Source organism: Balaenoptera acutorostrata, chromosome 9, assembly GCF_949987535.1.
Source record: "Balaenoptera acutorostrata chromosome 9, mBalAcu1.1, whole genome shotgun sequence".
Taxonomy (NCBI): Eukaryota; Metazoa; Chordata; class Mammalia; order Artiodactyla; family Balaenopteridae; genus Balaenoptera; species Balaenoptera acutorostrata.
In genome coordinates, this window is record NC_080072.1 from 7,827,169 (window position 1) to 7,843,064 (window position 15,896).

General features: G+C 56.1%; 1 protein-coding gene across 1 annotated transcript; it reads left to right on the top strand.

The window, feature by feature from the left end:
• Nucleotides 1-652: 652 nt before the first annotated feature.
• Nucleotides 653-15,420, top strand: RASGRP2 (RAS guanyl releasing protein 2). Its single transcript, XM_057553925.1, has 17 exons — nucleotides 653-733; nucleotides 2,585-2,725; nucleotides 3,376-3,478; nucleotides 4,024-4,086; nucleotides 4,413-4,544; nucleotides 5,312-5,462; nucleotides 5,661-5,834; nucleotides 5,994-6,110; nucleotides 7,842-8,123; nucleotides 9,067-9,144; nucleotides 9,350-9,472; nucleotides 9,813-9,928; nucleotides 13,015-13,156; nucleotides 13,427-13,463; nucleotides 14,050-14,226; nucleotides 15,104-15,168; nucleotides 15,332-15,420. Exons 2-16 carry the CDS (start codon nucleotides 2,653-2,655, stop codon nucleotides 15,160-15,162), a joined length of 1,827 nt encoding a protein of 608 aa, XP_057409908.1. The 5' UTR covers nucleotides 653-733; nucleotides 2,585-2,652; the 3' UTR covers nucleotides 15,163-15,168; nucleotides 15,332-15,420.
• The last annotated feature ends 476 nt before the right edge of the window (nucleotides 15,421-15,896 follow it).

A 15,896-nucleotide genomic window follows, 5' to 3' on the forward strand; every position in this document is an offset into this window, starting at 1 on the left:
GCGTTTTCATTCCTCCCTCCCCACAAGCCCCTCTCCTCCAAGTGTTCCCACCTTGTCCTAGCCCCTCCCCCAGGCTATCACAAGGACCCGCCGCGCCCACGCCCCCGATCTCTACCCGACCTGTGCCCCCCGCTGCCCGCAGGAAGACGCCCGGCCCCAGGCCGGGTTAGCCCCGTGGGAACGGTTTGTCTCGAAAACAGGAACCCGGGCCGGGGGCTGGGCGGGGCGCCCCTTCCCCACCGCAGTCTGCTTCCTGCCCCTCCCGGCTTCCTCTGCCCCACACCAGGCAGGGCGGGGGGCAGGGGGGTGTCTGTGGTGGGGGGAGAGGACCGGTGGTTTAGTTTCCCCCCTCCATGTCCCGCGCGGCCTGACCTCCCCTCACCCACTCTCGGCGCGGCCCGTGGCGCAGCCCCCCCGCCCGCGGCCCTGGTCTCCCGGTCGGCGCGGCAGGGCAGGGGTTAAGCTGCCGCAGGGACTGCCGTGTGCGGGGCGAGAGGGAGCCCCCGATGGGGGAGGCGCAGCCGCCGGTGCGGAGCCCGGCGCAGGGGCGGGAGGGGAGGCGAGGGGAGGGGAGAGGAGGGGGCGGCCGCGGAGCGGGGGCGGGGCGGCGGGGAGCGGGGCCGCGGCGCGGAGAGCGGGCGGGAGCCGCAGCCGCAGCGAGGTCGGCGGGCAGGAGAGCACGGAGGTGGCGCCAGCCGGGCCGGGTGCGGGCTTCTTGCCGCGGGTTCCAAGTGTGAGTGAGCGAGCGCGGGGGGGAGAGGGGGGCGCGCAGGGCAGAGGAGGCCCGGCCCCTAGGGGCCCTCGAGGGCGGCGCAGACGGGCTGGGGGCGGCGGGTGGGTTGGTGGGTGGGGAGGCTGCGGCCCGGGTCAGGGCTAGGAGGGACCTGCCGAGAGACCCGAAGCTCCCTGGACAAGCGCGGGAGGGGGCGGCATCCGGGGCGCACCCGGCCCCTCCTAGCCATGTCTCAGCGGGACCTTCCCCGGCGAATCCCCCATTTGACAGATGAGAAAATTGAGGCTCCGAGAGGCCAAGTGACTCTCAAGGTCACACAGCGAGGAAGCGGGAGAGCCGGGCGGCGATGACTCTGGGTGCCTCTTAGGAAAAGTCTACCAGAGAACTCCATAGAGGAGTCCCCCGCTCCCCGCCCGCAGCCCGGGGGAGTATGTGTAGGGGCGGGGTACCTTCTGTGGGGCAAGGCTTTGCCAGCGTCCATGGGTGCGGGATGTCAGGTCGCTGGGGCCGCAGGGCTGGCCCTGGATCGCAGATGAAGGGGGCGGGGGCGGAATGGGCGTGTGCGCGTACCCACCGGGTGTGTGCATGTGTGGGAGAGTGTACATGCGTGTAGGTGCACTGCCTTGCGTGTGTGCACACGTGTGCGGATGTCAGCGCTGCTGTGGCCGCGGAACTCCAGGCTGGCCTGGCTCTAGTGAGCAGCAGGGCCGGAAGCCGGCCCCTTCAACGGGTTTGCATTCTGGGGTAGAGAGCTGGGTATGTGTGTCCGAGGTTTCCTTCGTTCAGGTGTGCGAGGGGTGTGGGTGCCATTGTGTGTGTGAGAGAGAGTATGGGAGGTAATTGCCTGAGGCTCGGCTTTTTGGGAGCCTCAGGCATTCTTGCACCCCGATGTGGGTCCCTGGCCTCGGGCGTGGAATGAGTGTCTGTCTCTGCATGGGTGCGTATATTCCCGCCAGTGACTGGAGTTGCTGGTGGAGTCGTACAGGCACTCTCCACCCCCCACGGTGCTAGCGCCCCCTTCTGGGCACCCTACTCTGTGCTCGAGTGTGGACGGCGTGTGTGTGCACTCAGTTCGACTGTGCAGTATGGGGACCTGCGTCAGGGTCTGGGGATGAAGATAGCCTGCGGAAGGGCTGAGCCGGGACCCTTGGGGCCTTCACGGAGGAGGTGGCTTGGGAACGCGCGGTTCCCAGGCTCAGGCTTCCCGCTGACGCCTCCGGGCCGCAGTGGGCTCCCCGCTCCGCCCTCTCCGCCCCCCCCCCCAGGAATGTTCCTCTCCGCTCCAGCCCGCCTCCCCAAGGGCAGGCCCCTGGGGGCTGCCACAGCCCCGCCTCCCCTTCCGGGGAGCCCGGGAGGGGGCGACGCGGGCAGGACGCCTGGGTTCTCCCCCCTCTCATCCCAGGGAGAAATTCCTCCGAGGTCCCCTCAGGCTCTGGGTTCCCAAAATAACCCTGCGGGGGAAGGGAGGCTGTGAAGGGAGGGAAGCGGGAGGGGCGCAGAACTGAGCTGCGGGGTGCTGCAGGTGCCTCTGGGGAGAGGACGTGAGGAGAAGAGGGCCTGCGGGGAGGGGGGCTGGGATACTAACCAGCCCCCGGAGTTCTGGCTCGTCCCCATCCCCGGGGAGTCCCTCAGCCCTCCCACGACTCCAAGGGTGGGCCGGAAGCTTCTTGGCCAGTTCGTTTCCCAACTGGTGGGTTGCAACATCCCGGGCCAGTTAACCCCAGGAGTGGCCGCGGCGGACGACTCCGCCCCTGCCCAGCAGGGGGCGTGCCTGCCCCGCCCCATTTCTGTCCGCGGGGCCGCTCCCCCGGCCTGCGCCTTCGCAGACCCGCTCTGCCTCTCCCGGGACAGGGGTCCGGTCCGAGCCCCGTGGAGGCTCTCGGAGCGCAGCTTGGCCCAGCCTACCCGCGCCGGAGGCCATGGCGGGCACCCTGGACCTGGACAAGGGCTGCACGGTGGAGGAGCTGCTCCGTGGTTGCATTGAAGCCTTCGGTGAGTGGCACGGGAGGACACGCCCAGCCTGAGCCCAGCCGGGAGCCTGAACCCGGACCCCTGCCTCCCAGGGCAGACCTCTGCCCAACTCGCATCCTCCAGCCTCTTTGGCGAAAGTCTCCTCTGCATCCCGGGGTAGAGAGATCCACACGCTGCATGCAGAAAGAGAAAAGGTTTCCCTTCCCTAGTATACCAGCGTTGAAGGGAGGGACGGCGGTGTCCCCAGACTCTGACCCATGAGGACCATTATCTGCCTCCCCGGGGGATCCGGAGGAACTCGCTATTGCGGCCTGGAAGCTGTTTCCGGCTGATGGGGGGTGGCTTATCTGGTGAAGGGGTGCCCCTTCCCCAGGCACTCAGGAAATGACCTCTGGATTCTTGACCCCGCGGAACCCGTCTCCTTCCGCCCCAGCTGGTTCCCCTCCAGACTACAGGCCCGACTCAGACGCTCCTCTCCTCTAGTTCCTCGGATCCTGCCTTATCCCTCTTCCACCCTACCTTTACTTTATAATCTGCCTCCTGGTTTCGGAGCCCTGGGAAAGCCGGAGGCGGCCGGGAGCCAGAAACCCGGCAGGCTGCGGGGTAGGGTTTAGGGACCGCAGCTGCGGGACGTAGGGTCAACCCGCTTCTCCTTGACCCCTCGGAGTTAGATGACTCCGGGAAGGTGCGGGACCCGCAGCTGGTGCGCATGTTCCTCATGATGCACCCCTGGTACATCCCTTCCTCTCAGCTGGCGGCAAAACTGCTGCACATATATCCTTCGCCAGCCTCGCCAAGGGCCCTAAGGTCCGGGTCCATAAGGGAGCCCCGCAGCCCAGCGGGGGCAGAGGATGGGCTTCGCTCCTAGAGCGTGGGCCGCTCCCACATCACAGAATTCAGGATTGGCCCAGGCTCCAGCTAGAGCCTAAGCTCCACCCCTTTCCTCCCCTCTGAACTAAGGCCCCGTCCCTGGGTCTCTCCCCAGCCTAGGCCTTGCTGTCTCCTCCCCACAGCCTAGGACCTGCTTCTACTCCCAGCGCAGGTCCTGCCTCTTGCTTCTCTCCCAGAACCCAGGTCCTGCTCTCAGCCTCTCCCAGAATCTGGCCCCCATTCCACCCAGGCACCCTCCCAAAGCTCACACCTCACCTCTGCCTTCAGCCCCTTTCCAGAGCTTGGGCCCTGCCCACCCCAGACCCCACCCCTAGAACTTCTCCTAGAACCAGGCCCTGCCCTCAGCCTCCCCCAAGAACTCGGGTCCCATCCCCTGCCTCCTTTTCTAGAGTAAGTCTCCATCCTTGTTTTCCTTAACTCTGCTTCACCTACCAACAATCCCGGAAGGACAGCTCCAATTCGCTTCAGGTGAAAACATGCCATCTGGTCAGGTGAGTCTTCCTCTTGGGGCTCAGTCCCCTCCTCTGCTCCCTTATCTCAGGCTTCAGACTGGCCTGAAGGAGTGGAAATAGCTCGTTCTGGAAGCTGGTCATGTGGGTTTGAACCTGGCTCTGTCCATGGTGGTGGTGCTGCCGAAGGCTTGCCCCTTCCTGGTCCTGGACCGGTCCCTGTTTTCTGATCTGCCCAGTGCCGGTGGGGAAGGAAAGAGCTGGGCGAGGGGAACCACAGTTTGAGGCTCTTTCCCCGTCTCTGGGAAACTACAATCCTAGGGAATGTGGGGGAAGGGCTGCCTTGGGTGACTGTGAACCTCCACCAGGTACTGGATTTCAGCATTCCCAGCGGAGTTTGATTTGAATCCTGAGCTCGCTGAGCAGATCAAGGAGCTGAAGGCTCTGCTAGACCAAGAAGGGAACCGCCGGCACAGCAGCCTCATCGACATCGAGAGCGTGTGCGTGGGGGGAGCTCGGAGGGCTGGGAAGGGCACTCAGCATCCTACACCATCTGCACTTAATACATGTTTGTTGAATTGAATGGGTGAGGGTCATGTCACGCTTGCTTAAAAACCTTCTATGGCTCCCTATCGTCTTCACAATGCCTCGGCTGGGGATTAAGGCCTTTCATAGTCTCAGGCCAGCTTGGCATTCCTGCCTCATCTTCCACAGCCCACCGCCCTATACCAGGCACCTCATACTGCAGCTGCACGGGTCCACTCACCATTCTGCAGCCCCTGCATCCTTTTCCACCATGGCTCTTTGCTCATGTCCCCTTGCCTCCTCCTCCGTGTTATCAAAGCTCAGCACAAGTGTGGAGTGTCTGTGGACTCTTTCAGGGCAGAATTTGTCGTTCCTGCCTCTGTTCCTCCATGACACTTTGTGCAGACCCCTGCCCAGAGACCTCTGCACTTGTGCCACGCTATTTCGTGATTGTTTGTTTCTGTGTCTGTCTCCCTCAGTAGACTGTGAGCTCCTCGGGGGCAGGAACCGTGTCTTGCTCATCTCTGTACCCCCAGCGCCTAGCACAGTGCCTGGCACAGAGTAGGTCTTCCATAAATCTGTGTTGAGTGCGTGACGAGGGGGAGATTGCAGGAGGTGCTGGGACTGGGGACATTCGTGCTCTGCACAGTGTCTCGCAGTCAGCGTGAGTGGCATGAGTGTGGGGCCATGAGGGGTGGGGCATCTCCAGCAAAGGACTCACTGCCCCGCTCTACTCCCCCAGCCCCACCTACAAGTGGAATCGGCAGGTGACCCAGAGGAACCCTGTGGAACAGAAAAAGCGCAAGATGTCCCTGTTGTTTGACCACCTGGACCCCATGGAGCTGGCAGCACATCTCACCTACTTGGAATATTGCTCCTTTTGCAAGATCCTGGTGCGGCCCAATGGCCTTCGGTCAGGGAGCGGGTGTGGGCTGGGGAGGGGGTGCCAGTAGGGGCAGGGTCTCTGGGGTAGGTGGGGTCACAGGGTGGGTCTGGGGTTTCAGTGTAACCACCAAAGGGCCGCTGGAGGGTGAGGAGCGGCCGTTGGTGAGGGGAGGGGCCACAGGGTGCTGAGGCCACCCTGCCTGCAGTTCCAGGACTATCACAGTTTCGTGACTCACGGCTGCACCGTGGACAACCCTGTCCTGGAGCGATTCATCTCCCTCTTCAACAGTGTCTCGCAGTGGGTGCAGCTCATGATTCTCAGCAAGCCCACAGCCCCGCAGCGGGCCCTGGTCATCACACACTTCGTCCACGTTGCAGAGGTGCCTGCCCCTCCCCTTCCCCCCAACCTCCCAAATTGCCAGTAAGGCTGAGTCCCTCCTTTCCCCTAACCCACTGCCAGGTCTTCTCCAGAAAAGCTGGGCCAAGTTCTGGGCCCACTCAGTGACTCACTGCCTCATCTCTCTCCATTTATTCCCCAGAAACTCCTGGAGCTGCAGAATTTCAACACGCTGATGGCGGTGGTCGGGGGCCTGAGCCACAGCTCCATCTCCCGCCTCAAGGAGACCCACAGCCACGTGAGCCCGGAGACCATCAAGGTGCTTGGGACTCGGGGGGGGTCAGGGGAACGGCCTGGTCAGCCTTCCCAGGGCTGGCCTCGCTGAGAACTCCCAGCAGCGCTGGGGGCTGGGCACTCCCTCTTCATTTGATAAATGAGGAAACTGAGTCTGGGGGTTAAATCCTTTCCCAGTTGCACAGTGAAAGCAGCAGAGTGGAGTCTCACAGGTCTGCCGAACTTCAAAGCTCGTGCTTTACTCTTCCCCTGCTTATTTTATTTTATTTTATTTTTTCGGCCGTGCCGCACACATGTGGGATCTTAGTTCCCTGACCAGGGATCAAACCCGTGCCCCCTGCAGTGGAAGCACCGAGTCTTAACCACGGGACCACCAGGGGAAGTCCCTATTTTATTTTAAAAAACATAACTGGTGACATACATATAGAAAAGTCTATAAAACATATGTACAGTTAAAAAAATTAGAAAACGCCTGTGTAACTACCACTCAGGTCAAGAAGTAGAACACTGCCAGCCCCCGAAGCTCCCAGCACCTTAGATCATATCTCCCTCCTCATCAGAGGCAAACAATGTCGTGACATTCCTAAGGATGATGACCTTGCTTTTCTTTCTTTTTAAAAATTTTTATTTATTTATTCATTTATTTTGGCCGTACTGCACAGCATGTGGGATCTTAGTTCCCCAAACCCGTGCTCCCTGCAGTGGAAGCTCAGAATCCTAACCACTGGACCACCAGGGAATTCCTGACCTTGTTTTTCTGGATGGCTTTACCACCTATGTATGCATCCCAAAACCATGTGGGTTTCTTGTTGCCTGTTTTTGAACCTCCTATGAATGGAATTGTGTTGTATATGTGATTTTACTTCTTGCTTCTTTCATTCTTACATTCTGTTGTGTGGAGCAATTGTTCATTCACTTCCGTTGCCGTATAATATTTTAGTCCACCCCGATTTGTGTATCTCCTCTACTGTTGAACATTTGGGGTTTTTCCAGTTTGGGCTGTTACGAATGATACCACTAAGAATATTCTTCGAAATCGTCGTCCTGTGCTGCTCTGCCTCCCTGATCCTCAGTTTCCTCTCCTGTGACATGGTTTTTTAAAAAATTATTTATTTATTTATTTTCTTTATTTTTTTGGCTGTGTCGGGTCTTAGCTGCGGCACGTGGGGTCTTCGTTGAAGCTTGCGGGATCTTTTGTTGCGGCGCGGGCTCTTCATTGCGGCGTGCGGGCTTCTCTCTAGTTGTGGCGCACAGGTTCCAGAGTGCTGGGCTCTGTAGTTTGCGGCACGCAGGCTCTCTTGTTGAGGCACGCGAGCTCAGTAGTTGCGGCATGGGGGCTTAGATGCCCCGCAGCGTGTGGGATCTTAGCTCCCTGACCAAGGATCCAACCCGTGTCCCCTGCATTGGAAGGCGGATTCTTTACCACTGGACCACCAGGGAAGTCCCCTCTTCTGTTAAATGTTGATGATAATCTGTGCCCAAGCCTGTTGTAGAGGTGTGGTATTTGGAAGTGGGTGTCCCTTTGAACTCATGACCTATGAATTCTGATTCCCAGGGGCTAAGGGAGCCAGTGTTGGGGGATAGTGAGGGAGGCTTTTGACCTTTCACCCATCCCTGACCCTGACTCCACATCCTCTCCCACGTTTCCAGGGCTGGGCGGGGGAAGGAGAGTTGAGCCTGTGACATGTGATGTGTATGTGATGTGTGTGTGTGTGTGTGTGTGTGTGTGTGTGACCCTCTGCCCTTTGTCCCCCAGCTCTGGGAAGGTCTGACAGAACTAGTGACGGCCACTGGCAACTATGGCAACTACCGGCGCCGGCTGGCAGCCTGCGTGGGTTTCCGCTTCCCCATCTTGGGTGTGCACCTCAAGGACCTGGTGGCCCTGCAGCTGGCACTGCCTGACTGGCTGGACCCCACCCGGACCCGACTTAATGGGGCCAAGATGAAGCAGCTCTTCAGCATCCTGGAGGAGCTGGCCATGGTGACCAGCCTTCAGCCCCCAGTGCAAGCCAACCCCGACCTGCTGAGCCTGCTGACGGTGAGGGGCCAGCAGCGGGGTCGACAGCTGCACCTGGTCCTGCAGGCTTGGCCTTGGGTTCTCAGTTCTGATCGAAGAACTGAGACCCAGCCTGGGCCCCAAGGTTGGGGTGAACTTGGAGAAGGGTTCTAGGCTCCAGATGGGGCTGTGGGCCCCTGAGGCTGGCATGTGGACTTGAGGCTGGGCCTGGGCCCTGGGTTGAGTTCCTAGCAGTGGGCTGTGTTCAAGGTTTGGGGTCAAACTCTGGATTCTGGGAATAGGGGTGGCTTTTATTTATTTATTTTTATTTTAATTTTTATTTTTTGGCTGTGCTTTGCGGCTTGTGGGATCTTAGTTCCCTGACCAGGGATGGAACCCGCACCCTCGGCAGTGAAAGCGCCGAGTCCTAACCCCTGGACCGCCAGGGGATTCCCCAGGGGCGGCTTTTAAACATGGCCCTGAGCTCTGAGGTTCTGGGCTTGGTCTTGGACTTGGTTTTGAGCCCTAGCGTAGGAGTTGTGTTCTAGTCCAGATCTGGACTAGGTTCTAATTGTTGGGCTGGGACTTAGGTTTTAAGGTTTGGTGTGAAGTCTTACCTGTTTCTAGGTTCTGGACTGAGATGGGGATTGAAATCTGAGCTGGAGTCTGGTTGCTGGATGGGGTTCTATGTTGAGGGGGGAATTTCAGAGCTCTCAGCTGGGTTGTGACCTGGATTCTTGGCTGAGATCTTGGCAGTGCATTGTGTTCAAGGTTTGGGGCCAAGATACAGGTTCTGGTCTGTGTGCTAGGCTGGCGTGTGGTTGCTGGGATGTGTTCTAAGCTGGCCTTTGTCCTGAGTCTAGCTTCTGGGCCAGGCTCGGGGCTGGGCTGCGACCTCTAGGTGGACCTGTGGGTCTGAGTTCTAGGCAGTGGGCTCCTGAGAGCAGTGGAGGCCGGTGGGCGTGATCAGACCTGTGTGTCCCAGGTGTCTCTGGATCAGTATCAGACAGAGGATGAGCTCTACCAGCTGTCCCTGCAGCGGGAACCGCGCTCCAAGTCCTCGGTGAGGGGCCACTCGCTGCTTACCCACTCGGCCCATCCTCTTCCTCCCCCACCTCTGCCCTCCTGGGAGTTCCAAGATTAGAGGCTACCTCACCCATCCTGCTCGTTGGGCAGGCTTCCTTGTCCCCAGGGCTTGCCCTCTCTCCTCCACTGGGCCCTGGGCTTCCTCACCTCTGGCCCTCTCTCAGCCTCCACCATTCCCACAGCCAACCAGCCCCACCAGCTGCACGCCGCCGCCCCGGCCCCCGGTGCTGGAGGAGTGGACCTCAGCGGCCAAACCCAAGCTGGATCAGGCACTCATGGTGGAGCACATTGAGAAGATGGTGGAGGTGAGACTCCGTGGCAGCCGGCTCCGGAGTCTGCGGGGGGCGGGGGGGAACAGGCGTAGTGGTCAATCAAGGCTAGTTGTGCCAGGGCACTGCCCTGGGAGCCACCACCAGTGCCAGGTTCAAGGGCCGACACTCAGTCTCCAGAAGGCACGGGGCGCAGCTGATGGGTGGGGTTGGGATGGGGGTACGGAGAAGGGAGGTGGTGGGGGAGACAGAAAGCTGCCCACGGCTGAGACGCCCCCCCCCCCCCCCTTCATGGCTTGGACTGGGAATGTGGGCAGGGTGGGGCCGATGCTCCTTTTATCCTCCCCTCCCCCATGTGTCCCTCTATGTACTCCAGTCTGTGTTCCGGAACTTCGATGTCGATGGGGACGGCCACATCTCACAGGAGGAGTTCCAGATCATCCGTGGGAACTTTCCTTACCTCAGCGCCTTTGGAGACCTCGACCAGAACCAGTGAGGAGGCCTGGGGGCAGGGGGAGAGGGAAGGCAGGCTCACTTCCCCTTGGGTTTTAGTTTCCTCCCGTGCAAGATGAGGACATTGAACCAGATGATCTCAAGGGAGGAAGCTACCCATGTGGGGAGGGGCTCTTGTTTTCGGGGTGGCTGCCAGCTGCAGAGGCACAGGGTTACTTCACTTATTCAGACCGAAGAGGGGGTGGGGGGACTCCACCTGAATCTTGCAAAGACTGTGGCCTGGGGACTGTTGCTACGTAAATGCCATTTTATTTGTGGAGCTCACAGCTGGCAAAAAGTGTGGGCACGTTGAACTTCTCGGTAGCCTGTCTTAATGAATAGATAAGAAAAGCCTGCAATTAGCAGCACCCACTTGCTTATCAACAATTCACAATTCACATGCTGACAATTTGGACAAACAGCTCGTTCTCTGGAGTAGGTTAAACATGCCCCCTGCAACCATGTTCGCACCCTGGTTTTGCTGAGCGGACAAAATTCCAATCAAAATTTATAGTCCATCCCAGGTCGATTTACTTTTTAATGTTATCCATATTTCAAAAAGCTGGGTTTTTTTCCATATTATAAAAATCCATGGATAAAAAAAATCCAGGTAGTAAAATAGATTTATAGTGAGCAAAGTGTATAAGGTAAGAAGTGAAAATTCCCTCCCTCCTTTCCCACTCAGAGGTTGTCATTAGTAACTATGTTAGTAACATTACTGGCTGGCAATGCCTGTATCTTTCCAGTCTTTTTTTCATGCATGTTGCAAATTGTTAGAGAATTTGTCTGTGTCTGTTTCATAGACAAACAGGATGATGGTATAAATCTAGTTCCGCCAGTGGCGTTCACTGTAGTTGCTTTGTTTCTCCTCCCACTGTTGGGAGCAAATAGTTGAAAACAGAGTTTTCTCTAAGTTGAAAACAGTTCCCTGTCACCTCCCTGGGTGGGGTGGAGTTTTTCCAGACCACAGTTTTAGGGAGGGTGCAGCCCTTGGAGACCTTCAAGGCGTCAGCTTCATGCAGGCGTCTCAGCCTTAACTCCCCACCTCCCGCCGGCCCCAGGCAGGTATCAAAATCCAGCACCTGGCTCCTGGGGCAGCCAGCAGCTCACTGCCTCAATTTGAAGATCTCTCTTTGTTTCTGAAACTTGGGGGTTTCCATTTCTTACAAACTCACCTTTGCATTTAAAGCAATTTTTGATATATTTTAACCAGCATCTGGGTATTTGTAGCAGTAGGGTTTTCAGGGGTTTTTTTTGTTTTTGTTTTAAAATCACTGTCTTGACAGAACTGCATGCTTTGTGTTTTTTTACTTTTGTTTTCCACTTAAACCCTCATCATGGACATCTTTCCAGGCCGATTCATGCAGAACTACCTCATTCTTTAGAACAGCTGCAGAGTATTACACTATGTGGCTGGGCCATCATTTGCCTCACCATTCTCCTGCTGATGGACATGTAGACTGTTCCCAGTTTTCTGCTATTAATATCCACCATGCTACTGTGAACATCTTTGTACCGATGCACTCAGGCCACTATTTTTGTAGGAGAAATTCCTAGAAGTGGGATAATTGGATCAAAAGATATGCACATTCTAAATTAGAAGAGAGACTGCCAAGGTGACCTCAGGCAAGGTTGTGCCAGCTTGCACTCCCATCAGCAGTGAACGAGTGCCCATTTCCCAACTTCCTTGCCAACAGTGGATGCTATAATAAGCTTTACAATTTTGCCAGTCTAATTGGCAAATGGTGTCTTGGTTAAATTTGCATTTCTTTAATACTAGTGGGGGTAGGATATCTTCATATGTTTATTGGCCGCTTCTATTTCTTCTGTAAATTGCCTGTTTCGTGTTCTTTGTCCATTATTCCACTGGGTTTGTGAGTCTTTTTCTCATTGATTTCTAGAATCTCTGTTAATGGATATTAACCCTTGGTGTTGAATATGTTTGCAAATATTTTCTCCCAGTCTGTCATTTATGTTGTCCTTTTCCATATAAAATTTTTTAAAAATGTGTGCTCAATATGTCAGTCTTTTCCCTTATGGCTTCTCGGATTTGTGTTATGCGTAGAAAGGCCTTCATCCCCTCAAGATTACAAAATTCTTCCCTCATACCTTTTCAGATACTTTGAAAATTTTATTTTTTACATTAGTGTTCTGAATTTAGTGGGAAACAAGTTTTCATGAACAGTGTGAGATAGGAGCCTAGGTTTACATAGTTTCATAAACCGTCAGTTGTCCCAATGTACCATTGATTTGAAGGACCACCTGGATCACCCAAATACAATGGGCAGGCGTTTCCGACAAGGGCCACCCCTGGTGGAAATAGCTCCCAGTGGCCCAGCACCTATTAACCATTACAGACACTGTTGTCAATGCTCCATGGGCACTCTCTCATTTAATCCTTACCCAAAGGCCTCTGAGGTGTAGGAACTATCATCGTCCCCATTTATAGAAGAGGAAACCGAGGGATGGGGAGATTAACTAGCCTGAAGGCACACAGAGAAGAAGTAGAGCCCAAATTTGAACTGAGTTCTGTCCATCTCCAGAGCACGGGCTCACTCTTTCCCTAAAATATGTGAATGGGTGAAAAAAAAGGGCTCCGTGGGGAAGCCCCGGATTACCTTTCTGGCAGGATTATGCAAGAGTGAGACAGGTGCAGCTTTTTCCAATCTTACCTGGTCCCCAAACTCATCAGAGATCTCTTAATTCTCAGGGCTCCGGACTGGTGTTCCACAGAGCTCACTTTGGGAAACAGAAGCTGATAATCCCATGGGAAAGTGCAGAGCAATTTTAGTTTACACACCAACTCTGTGAAGTGAGCAGGGCAGGAATTATGATCCCCATTTTTCCAGGGAGGAAACCCAGGGCAAGTGACTTGCCCAAGACCACACAACTAGTTAGTAGCAGCTACTACATCTGCCTGACTCCAAGTCTAGTGCTCTTTCTCTTTCCTGCACCAGGGGTCCAAAATCAGGAGTCGGTGAGGACCTTTAACTTGGTAGGGGTTTTTCCCAGTGGGATGGGTTAAGCTGGTGGTGGGTGGTCCCAGGGAGGCCCCCAGAGCTGAGGCCCTCCCCCTTCCCGGACAGGGATGGCTGCATCAGCAAGGAGGAGATGGTCTCCTACTTTCTGCGCTCCAGCTCTGTGCTGGGTGGCCGCATGGGCTTCGTACACAACTTCCACGAGAGCAACTCCTTGCGCCCGGTCACCTGCCGCCATTGCAAGGCCCTGGTGAGCCCCCGCCCAAGCCACACCCCTCCAGCACCGGCCCCGCCCCATCCACGCCCCGCCCTTCCTTCTGGCCCCGCCCCTGCCGGAGCCTTCTCAGCCTAGGCAAAGCTTAATTCCACCTGCCTCTCCTCTTGCTGTTCTGAACAAAACCCTGAGGGGGCCCTAAGGCTCCAGAAAGGGTCAGTCCCACTCCCTGCCCATAGAAAGGAAGAAGTAGAGTCATCCCCTCTAAACCCCTCCCCCCTACTACGGCCCCCTCCTCTATTTCAGATCCTGGGCATCTACAAGCAGGGCCTCAAATGCCGAGGTGAGATGGAATTGCAGGGCTGCTGGGCTGAGTTTTTTGGGAAGAGTTGCTATCTGGGTGAAGATTCTTATTTTGGTGGGGTAATTGCCAAGGAGTGAAGTACCTTAGAGCCAAAGAGGCATGCTGATTGATGTGAAGCGGGTAGCCTTTAACAGGGCTTTTGTTGGGACTTCCCTGGCTATCCAGTGGTTAAGACTCCGTGCTTCCACTGCAGGGGGTGTGGGTTCGACCCCTGGTCTGGGAAGTAAGATCCCGCCTGCCTCGCAGTGCTGCCAAACCCCCCCCCCCCACCCAGAAACCAAAAACCAAGACAAGCAAACAAAAAACCCAAAAAACAAACAACAACAAGCAAACAAACAAAAACCATGGCCTTTATTTTGGTGAGGCAGCTGTCCAGGAACAGGGAGCTTTGGAGAGGGCACAGACTGCCGAGTAGGATGAAGAGAGCGCTTGGAAAGGAGGCTCTTGTTTTGGTGGGGCAGCTGCTCAGGAGCAAAGGGACCTGGGGAGAGGTGCAGGCCTGTGGAATGGGGTGAAGGGTATTCTGATCAGTTGATCTGGCTGGATTCCCCATCTGCCTCCCCAGCCTGTGGTGTTAACTGCCACAAGCAGTGCAAGGATCGGCTGTCAGTTGAGTGCCGGCGCCGGGCCCAGAGTGTGAGTCTGGAGGGGTCTGCACCCTCACCCTCACCCACACATACCCACCATCGCGCCTTCAGCTTCTCCCTGCCCCGCCCTGGCAGGCGAGGCTCCCGGCCTCCAGGTAAGAAGGGGTCTCTTTCTGTACTGGCCTGTGGAGGGAGAGAGGCAAGGCCATGGTGGCATAGTATTACCTTCTCCAGGATGGAAACTATTGCAGAGTTTGTAATTGTCTTATTTTGGTAGGGTGATGGAGAAGGGCTGGACAGGTAAGGGTGTCAGAAGGTGACCAGGGAGCCCTCAACCCTCTGAGGCTGAGGAGGAGAGAGACTAATAAATAAAAAAGTAAAAGTGAAAGAGACTTCAAGATTCAATTTGCACTCTTATTTTGTTAGGGGGATTGACAATGGATTGGAGAGGGAGTTTGGTGAGCCATTTGCCTGTGTTTTCCTTTTTGGCTGCTTTGGAGGCTATTCTGAGAAAAGTCCCTTGTCCCCCAAATCTCCCAGCAGCTCTCTTGGGGCCATTGGTGGTTCTAGGTCAGTTTTCTGAATGACAGTTCCTCAAATGATTATTTTGCTGAGAACACTCTGAACAACCATGTTAAACTGGGGTCTAAGGCAGTTGACCACAACTGTTCAGACTGGCATAAGTCCTCAAAAATAGAGGCAGGCACAGGGCATAAGGTCTCAAATACAGAAAAGATGAAACCATTTGCATTGCGCCTTCCAGAAGTGCCGGGGTCTAAAATGTAAAACACACACAAAACTGACATTTGAGCAAACCGCACCGATACATCTGTGGCTGCAAAAAAGCTGTGGCAAAATGAAAACTTAGAAAAAGAGCCTCAAAAATTGGGCCTTTTGGTCATTCAGTGAATTGATTTTTGGTGGATGGTTCTGCTTCTGGGATGGGGCAGGGTGCCTCCGGGGATGGGGAGAAGGGCTGCTGAGGGCACAGGGACCCAGGAGTTGGTCCTGTGACACCCCCCCTCCCTGCAGAGATCCGAGAGGAGGACGTTCAGATGGTGGAGGACGGCGTGTTTGACATCCACTTGTAATCGATGGTGAGCCCCCCTGCAGCCTGTGCAGAGCCTCCCCACTCAGGGCTGGGGCAGTGCAGGGATGAGTGGGACGGGTGCTCTGTCCAAATGGCCCAGGTCAGGTGGAATCCTGCTTTTTGGGGAGGGGGGAGGGTCTTCCTCACAACCTCTGTCTTTTTCTTCCCAGCTGTGACTGGATCAAGCACTCATGCCTGCTTTGGAGAAAAGACTTGGACCAGAGCAGGGAGCCTGGGGTGCTACGGCAGCAGGCTGGGGCTGGGGGGCGGGGTGTGAGGGTGGCATGCGGCTGAGGGCAGGGCCAGGGCTGGTGTCCCTAAGGTTGTACAGATTCTTGTGAATATTTGTATTTTCCAGATGGAATAAAGGCCCAAGTAATTAACCTGGACTATCAACGCCTAGAATCCTTGCGGGGGGCAGAGGGCAGGGGTCGGTAATCACAGGGACTAGAATTGTGGAGCCTAAAACTTTGTAGTCAGAGAATCTTGGGAGATCTGGAATCTCATGTGTCTGGAATCTTGGGGGGGAGTAGAATTGTAGGGGATAGAGCCTTAGAACCAGGAAACCGTGGAACAGAGAGTTTGCGGGGGAGGGCTAGAATCTCTAGGAGTCCAGAATCTTGGGGGCCTAAAACTTGAAAGTAGAATTGCAGAGCCTGGTGGTCATGTATAGCCATAGCCTTCAGCCCGCAGCTGAATTTCCCTTGCTTGACAGGTGGTCTTTCAGCCTCTGCT